Source organism: Dryas octopetala, chromosome 2 (genome assembly GCF_963921425.1).
Source record: "Dryas octopetala chromosome 2, drDryOcto1.1, whole genome shotgun sequence".
Classification (NCBI taxonomy): Eukaryota; Viridiplantae; Streptophyta; class Magnoliopsida; order Rosales; family Rosaceae; genus Dryas; species Dryas octopetala.
The window spans coordinates 12814882-12822979 of NC_141367.1; the positions used below are offsets into that span (position 1 = coordinate 12814882).

Genomic DNA, 8098 nt, shown 5'->3' on the forward strand with positions numbered 1-8098 from the left:
TCCTGTCCCTAAGGAAATCCGGGGTCCACCTCCTAATCGATTGAAGGAGGCCATTTACTGCAAGTATCATTCCAACCATGGCCACGTCACTAACGACTTCTACGCCCTGCGTGATGTAGTGGAGACTCTTGTTCGAGCTGGCAAGATCAATCAATTTCTTACCAGTGCTCTGAAAGAAAGAAGGGCCGAACAGAAACAACTAACCATTACATCTGACACCAACGAGGCCGCCATCGGTTCGATCAGTGGAGGACCGACTTTCGTGGGGAGTTCTAACCTAGCCCAGAATAAGCTATATCAGGGAAGTTCATGAATCGCTATTGATCCGGGTAGACGAACCGAGCTCTTCCAAGAAGCTACGCAGGGATTGGGCTCCAGTTATTTTCGAGGCAAATGAATGCCAAAAGGTAGTCTTTCCACACTATGATCCTGTCACTACTACAAAAATGTCAATATATATCAGTCGTGGACTGATATCTAATGGAGTACCCGTCTGATATAGCGCGTCGTGATATCTAATGTTCACATTTTAGATATCAGTTTTAAACTGATATGTAAATAATTTTATATATCATTTTTGTTTTTCAATCTGATGTCCCAAATACAAAATAGATATCCAATTTGATATTATTACTGATATCTATAAAATCCGAGTATTAATATTTCTAGTCAATAGATATCGAATTTGATACTAATAGTGACATATAACCTGGTATCAATATCAGGTTTGAGGTATAATATGATATAAAATTATGGTATCAATATCAGGTCTGTGGTAAAATCTGATATATAATCTTTATATCAATATCAGGCATAGAATAGACCCTGATATCTAACATCGTTTATATATCAGGTCTAAAAAAGAATTTGATATCAAAACGTTATAAAATATCAGTTTTTAGTCAAAAATTGATATCGTTTAGTATATCAAAAGATAATTGGAATACAGCTTGCTATATTAGTTTTTTTTTCACCTCAAAAAAGAATATCAATACATAAATTTGAGTCTGTACATAAATATGGCCAGAAATTTGTGCAACCATAAAATCTTTCATTCTCATTCCATATATTTCACTAATCATCAATAACAATATTCAAAGCTGCTTACAAATATCCAACAAGATAACCAACAAAATAACCATATATTTTTTGTTTTGTAGAGGTCTAAACATACCACCAGCCTAATAACTACGATAATATTGTCTAAACCTGCTTGTGAAACCTTTACAAAACCAAAACAAGTTGTAATTAATGTACCAACGCTGCCCACATGTACAAAATAGCATGACAGCACCTAGGCTAATTAATCAATAAATCAGCACTATGTCTAGCTAGCTAGTTCTAATTCAATTTTGCCATCCTTTACAAAATATTCATGGCAGCATGTATTCTAATTAAAAGCACCAAATCTTCAATCTTCTTCCATGCTTTGCAAAAACTGAGCATGCATGACAGTTTTCTTCTATCCACAAAAGAGGAAAAACGTACACCACCTACCAATTAACTTGTCGGTCTAAAGGTAATTGTTCAGAAAATCTTGATCCCCATTCCACCCGCACCTCATCTATTTGATCTTATATGTATCCACTTCGCTTGGTCTTCATATTGGACCACTGAAAACATCAAAGGAACATATATTCTTAAATTTAATCACAAATTCAGAAACATACCAAAATTGAACAACAGCATGAAAATGATCGAAGTAAATAATTAAGAAACATACCAAGGTTAGCAATTCCTTATGTGTAAAAAGGGCTGCTGATTATGTCTTCTATTACGAACAAAGTAAACCTGAAAAATGAAATGCACAATTTATAATTTGCTAAAACCCAAGTACAAAATCAGTGAACCCAAAACCGAACAAGCAACAAACCCCACCCACAAAATCAGTGGAACCCAAATCCACCACAACACTGTAGACAAACATAAAATGAGAAACCGTAAAGCTTAAATTACATGCTTAATTATCCACCAATAACAAGTAGAGATACTGAAGTCAAATATTTGTATTGAGGAAACTAACTTTTCATTATCTTTAGCACATTTGTCCTTTCCTTCATCATCTTTGCTAATACCCTTATCAGCAGGATCCTAAAGGGATTATATTAGAATTAGATACTGAAAGCACATAAGCAATAATTAAAAAAGCTTTTCGAAGAAGTAAAGTTCAAATTAGCACATTGACTTGGCTTACATCATTTTCTTTGAAGAAAATCAGAAAATCATAACTTAAATTAGAAGTTTAAAACATTTTAATCTTCCTGTTGTTAAAAAATTTTTTTTAATATTAAATTAGATATAAATGAAAACAATACAAACATATATATATTATACAAATGACACCATTATGTACAGACAAAATATAAATTGGACATGCCACCCTTACACTTCCATAACCTCTTTGGACAGTAGACAAAAGCTCACCTTCATTTATAAATACCATGAAAGTCCAAGTGTCTTAGTTACGTACAATTTTATCACTGCTTTACTTTCTAAAGAAGTCATATATTTACAAACTTATTTTTCAATTCCTGTCATGCAGGTTAATCTTCCTATCATGTGTTAGTGACAAGATTATTAGCACAATCTAGTAAATCTACTGCTAACTAAAACAGTTATGTCAATAAATCTACTGCTAACTGAGAGCACAGGAAATCAAACAGACTAGAAAGATATGTCAATATATCTACTGCTAACTGAGAGCATTGGAAATCAATTAGACTAGAAAGATGCAAGACAGAGGGATAGAGAGAAAAAGAGAGAGAGAGAGAGAGCATGCACCTCCACATGTTTCAAGTAATCTGAAACATTTGATTGCTGCAATCTACATATTTTAGAATAACCGCTCCTAATTAAGCTGCATCTTGTGGAAAAAACATGAACGTACTCTTCTATCTTTGTCTCTACTAAGCCATCCACAAATGAATATCATATATAAGGTAGTTTATATTCATTGTATTATATACAAATATATCCCTACAAACTAATGTTAAGGCCGGTAAGGAACTTTAATAGTACACTTATATTCTAAGTCCTGCTGCAATGAGTTTCTGACTTTCTTGTATATAGGACGAATTTTAATATGCCTACTCATCAAATAATTGGATCTGCAACCAAATTAGGTGTGATTGCAAATAAAGATAAATTAAGATATTAATATATTAATCATCAATTTATTGTGATTGCAATAAGATATATATTGTTCTAATGATAAGTTGTAACAATATAATCATGGAACAATGCTATAAGTTACAAAAGCTGGAAAACATCTCTAACTAGGTTCCCCTTAGGAAAACTTCCTTTCAATTTAGCTTAAGCCAAAAGAAATACAAGCAGTCAAAGTAACAATAATCTTTCTTGAATAGAACGTACTGGGAACAAACTTAAAATGAGATGTTTGTAAGATGACAAAGATGGTATATAGTATTAGAAACTAACAATCAAATATGGACTGGTATTGGAAACAAATATCATAAATGATAGGTAAGACTATATATCAAAATCAATGCAGATGTAGTGATAAAAGAGTATTATCACCTCTCATCCATGGATTTTGTTTCTCTGCTTTGGTGGATCTGCTTTTAGCTACCTTTTGTCAAATCTGGTCCATTCAAAATATCCAGTAAGTACATGGGGCATCAGTTGCCTCTCCACACGAAGCTCATGATGACCATGGTTTCTCCTAGAAGAATGATACACCACAATAATTAGAACAGTAACTACACTAGAAAATAATTAAAGGTATATATTTTTTTTTAGAGAAATTAAACATATAATTAACAAATGGGATTGCAAGATGTGAAATACCTAGAAAGTATTGGACCAGAAACAGATCATGTAACCTCCCCACTTTGCTATGCTACATCAGACCTAATAACATTTAAAGAAAATATCAAAGTTTAGGCCACTATAATTAAGCAACAATAAACTAACAATAACGGCAACCATAACTGCAACCACAACCAAGCTCAAAACAACCATAACATAAATAATTACAAGTCATTGTTTTCACCTTTTAGTCGTTGAGGAGTCCTAGAATCGGGATTCAATAGCTACAGGTTGAGATATTCATATTTCTCACTTCTTTCACTTTCAACCAATGTGTACGTGTGTGTGTGTGTGTGTGTGAGAGAGAGAGAGAGAGAGAGAGAGAGAGAGAGAGAATCTGAAAGCACACAAATCAAACCGTGAGCATTGCAAGCCTGCACAAAATTTAAACAAGTTGTTCATCACATTCTTGATCATATACTGATTATATCTAAAAGTATCACAGTAATGAAAACAGAAAAGAAAAATTAACAAACGCAAAATGAGATTGAAAAGAATGACCAAACAATACCTCCATTTCCAATATCCATTGAGGGCAATTTGAACCATAAATTCCAATCCCAGAGCCCTATTACAAGATTATCAACAAAGCCATACAGAGAAATTAATACACCAGTCTCAGTTAACCAAACAGAGGAACAATAATAAACATAACCTCTCCTTTAGCAACTAAAAATTAAAATAAAAAGGTTGGGGACTTACTCTGATGGGTTGGGTGAGGTCAGGGAGTTGGAACCGAAGCTCGAATGTTGGGTGGGCTTCCTTGTCAAGCTTAAGCTCTTTGGGAAGCATGGCCATATTGTTGTACACGTCCCAAAAACAAAACCCGGCCAAACAAAATCTTTGAAATCGAAACCATATATAACATCAAAACCTAAACAAATCGAAGCCCTGACCTGATTCGAGGGAGCTGAGTATTCTTGTATGGCTTAGTGGCTTTTGTGATGACTGATGAGGAGATTTCAGAGGCGACCTAAGCTAACAGGCGAAAGTGAGAGGGACCTAATCGAAGCACTAACTTGATTCGAATCACTGCCAAGTGAAGACCATGGATTGACCAGATCGACGAGAGGAACCCATTGCGGCCGGATTTGGGTCGCAACGCCGCCAGGATTAGGAGATCGTCAGAGAAGACCATCGAGTCTGTGTGGCTCGATTCGAGTTTCTGGCTTGGTTTCAAGGCGAGTGAAGTACAAGGAAAGAGAGACGAGAAGGAAAGGAAGAGACTGGTGGTCATCTCGCCAGTCACACTTGCCAGACAGAGAGAACCCGATCAGAGATAGATCAAGTTTGCATGAGAGAGAGAGAGAGAGAGAGTGTGTGTGTGTGTGTTATGGGTCTGGGTTTGTGTTTGATCGAGCTTTGTGAGTGAGGGTTAGTGAATTAATTTGTGCAAGTGTTGGGAGTAGGACAAAAAAAATTTTAAGTGGGAAAAAGATATTACATATCAGGTGTGCTCGGTGGCAGGAAAAAAAAATTATAAGCGGTGTGTTAAGATATCAGTTGGCAGTTTACATTGATATCTTTACAAAATTTTTATAAAAAGGGAAAACATTATATATCAGGTCAAAAAATCTGATGATTTCTAATAGAGTTTAGAAATCAGCCAAAAAATTATCTGATATTATAATTTTTACAATATCAGTCGATTTCAAATCTGATATAAATTAGGTGATATCTATTGACAATTTTCCCTTCAACTTTGAAAGAATCGGCTCGAGCATGGTTCCGAACTCTCCAGCCCAACTCCATTGACTCCTTCACTGATCTCAGACGGGCCTTTTTAACCAGGTATTGAGTTGTATCCAAACGACTCTACAACTTGAACGATATGTCATTGATCAGGCAATAGGAGGGGGAAAGTTTGAAAACCTATCTCATCTGCTTCAATATAGAGTATACGAAGTGTGATGATTGCGATGACCGCACGACTAAGAATGCACAAGGTCTGCTTGCTGGAGGTTTGCGTTCACATCTAATGAGAAATCCTCCTTCCACCTACGATGAACTCTCAGCCGAATTCACTAAATGGGCTCGGGCTGAGGAGTGGGATGCCCAGGTAGAGGCGCTCAAGACTAATCAAATTGTTGTTAAGAGGAAAGCGGCAGAAATCGCAAGTCCAAACCCTCAAGCTAGACAAAAAAGGCCAAAACTGATGAACCACGTCTACTCCTGGGCAAAGGACCTAAACAAGTTCAATATACGAAATATACACCGCTGAACGCAAGCTTGGAAACGATACCTTCAAAAATCAAGGATCAGCTTCCTGTCCCTAAGGAAATCCGGGGTCCACCTCCTAATCGATTGAAGGAGGCCATTTACTGCAAGTATCATTCCAACCATGGCCACGTCACTAACGACTTCTACGCCCTGCGTGATGTAGTGGAGACTCTTGTTCGAGCTGGCAAGATCAATCAATTTCTTACCAGTGCTCTGAAAGAAAGAAGGGCCGAACAGAAACAACTAACCATTACATCTGACACCAACGAGGCCGCCATCAGTTCGATCAGTGGAGGACCGACTTTCGTGGGGAGTTCTAACCTAGCCCAGAAAAACTATATCAGGGAAGTTCATGAATCGCTATTGATCCGGGTAGACGAACCAAGCTCTTCCAAGAAGCTACGCAGGGATTGGGCTCCAGTTATTTTCGAGGCAAATGAATGCCAAAAAGTAGTCTTTCCACACTATGATCCTGTCATCGTGGTATCTGAAGTATCTGGAATCACGATAGCTCGATATTTTGTCGACAGAGGAAGCTCCATCAATGTTCTTTACTACTCAGCTTTCAAGCAACTGGGAGTTGATGAAGAAAATTAAACTCGAAACTGACACCCCTGCTCTGATCGGATTCGGGGATGGGGTGGTATAACCTCTTGGACATATGTATCTTTCTCTATCCCTTAGGCGAGGCTCCATTAAATGGCCTGTATGACCTATTTCATCATTGTCAAGAGATCATCTGCTTATAATGTCATCTTGGGGAGACCAGCCTTGGTTGAGCTAGATTGTATTGTATATTATGCAAACCTCCTCATCAAATGCCCTGTCGGTGACGAGTGCGTAACTATTCGGGGAGATCAATTTTCAGCCAGAACATGCTATGCGGCTTCCATCAAACAGAAAGGCCAACTACCGAACTCCCAGGAGTTGGATTCTATCGCTAACACTGGGTGCTGGTCGAGGGAGGAAACGTTTGACTGCGCACCAAATCGAAAAACACCAGCACAACCTATTCCAGTTGAGGACTGGGAGGAGTTTCCAATCTCTGATAACGAACCAGATCAGCTCATTCGAATCGGGTCTAGAATCAACCCTTGTCAGCGATCGGGTATTTTAACTTTCCTTCATAATAATGCCGAGGTGTTCGCTTGGTCATACGACGACATGCCATGCATTTCATCTGACGTGATCACTCACAAGTTGAACATCGATCCCATGAGTAAGCCTGTTTGTAAAAAAAGAAGGCGTACGATCCAATACGTTATGCTGCCATGTTCGAAGAAGTAACCAAGCTTCAAAAAAACGGCTTCATCCGGGAAGTCAGTTATTCGAACTGGCTCGCAAACGTAGTAATGGTGAAAAAGAACAATGAAAAATGGCGGATGTGCATGGATTTTACTGATCTAAATAAGACATGTTCTAAGGATAGTTTTCCCCTGCCAAGGATAGATCAGTTGGTCGACGCCACGGCAGGGCATGAGCTCCTCATTTTCATGGACGCCTATTTTGGATATAATCAACTCCTAATGCACAAACCAGACCAAGAAAATACTTCCTTCATAACCGATCGAGACATGTATTGTTATAAAGTCATGCCCTTCGGACTAAAAAATGCAAGGGCGACCTACCAGAGGTTAGTCAACCATATGTTAAGGTCATCCATAGGGAAATTCATGGAGGTATACATGGACGATATGCTAGTTAAAAGTGTCAAGGCCGACAATCACATTAAGGACCTTTCAGATATATTTGAAGTCCTCAAAAAATACCAGATGCAACTTAATCCTACAAAATGTGTATTTGGAGTCGAGTCTGGAAAGTTCCTTGGCTATATGGTCATCCAATGGGGGATTGAAGCCAACCCAGAAAAAATTTGAGCGCTGATTGATATGAAGTCACCTCGGACACGTAAAGAAATTCAAAGCTTGACTGGGAGAGTGGCAACTCTGAACCGTTTTATCTCTAAATCAACCGATCGATGCAAGTCGTTCTTCAGAGCTCTGAAATGAGCAGGGAAAACCATCGACTGGACACCTCAGTGTGAGCAAGC

General features: G+C 37.8%; 1 protein-coding gene and 1 long non-coding RNA gene across 10 annotated transcripts; one reads left to right on the top strand and one right to left on the bottom strand.

Moving 5' to 3' along the window:
- Positions 1-1111: 1111 nt before the first annotated feature.
- On the bottom strand, positions 1112-5167 carry LOC147293196 (uncharacterized). 9 transcript variants are annotated; one of them, XR_015120507.1, is made up of 10 exons: positions 4531-5167; positions 4340-4396; positions 4187-4202; positions 4013-4052; positions 3808-3870; positions 3538-3682; positions 2782-2903; positions 2024-2091; positions 1724-1791; positions 1112-1613 (listed from the first exon to the last, which is right to left on the bottom strand). It is a non-coding gene; the product is annotated as an uncharacterized LOC147293196 (long non-coding RNA). The 9 variants fall into 9 exon arrangements; XR_015120502.1 differs by lacking the exon at positions 1112-1613 and having other exon boundaries at positions 1787-1913; positions 2782-2906; positions 4531-4607; positions 4725-5167; XR_015120508.1 differs by lacking the exon at positions 2782-2903.
- A 639-nt stretch (positions 5168-5806) lies between these two features.
- Positions 5807-6645, top strand: LOC147293197 (uncharacterized). Its single transcript, XM_086231028.1, has 2 exons — positions 5807-6004; positions 6091-6645. The coding sequence occupies exons 1-2, from the start codon at positions 5807-5809 to the stop codon at positions 6643-6645; spliced, it is 753 nt and encodes a 250-aa protein (XP_086087154.1).
- The last annotated feature ends 1453 nt before the right edge of the window (positions 6646-8098 follow it).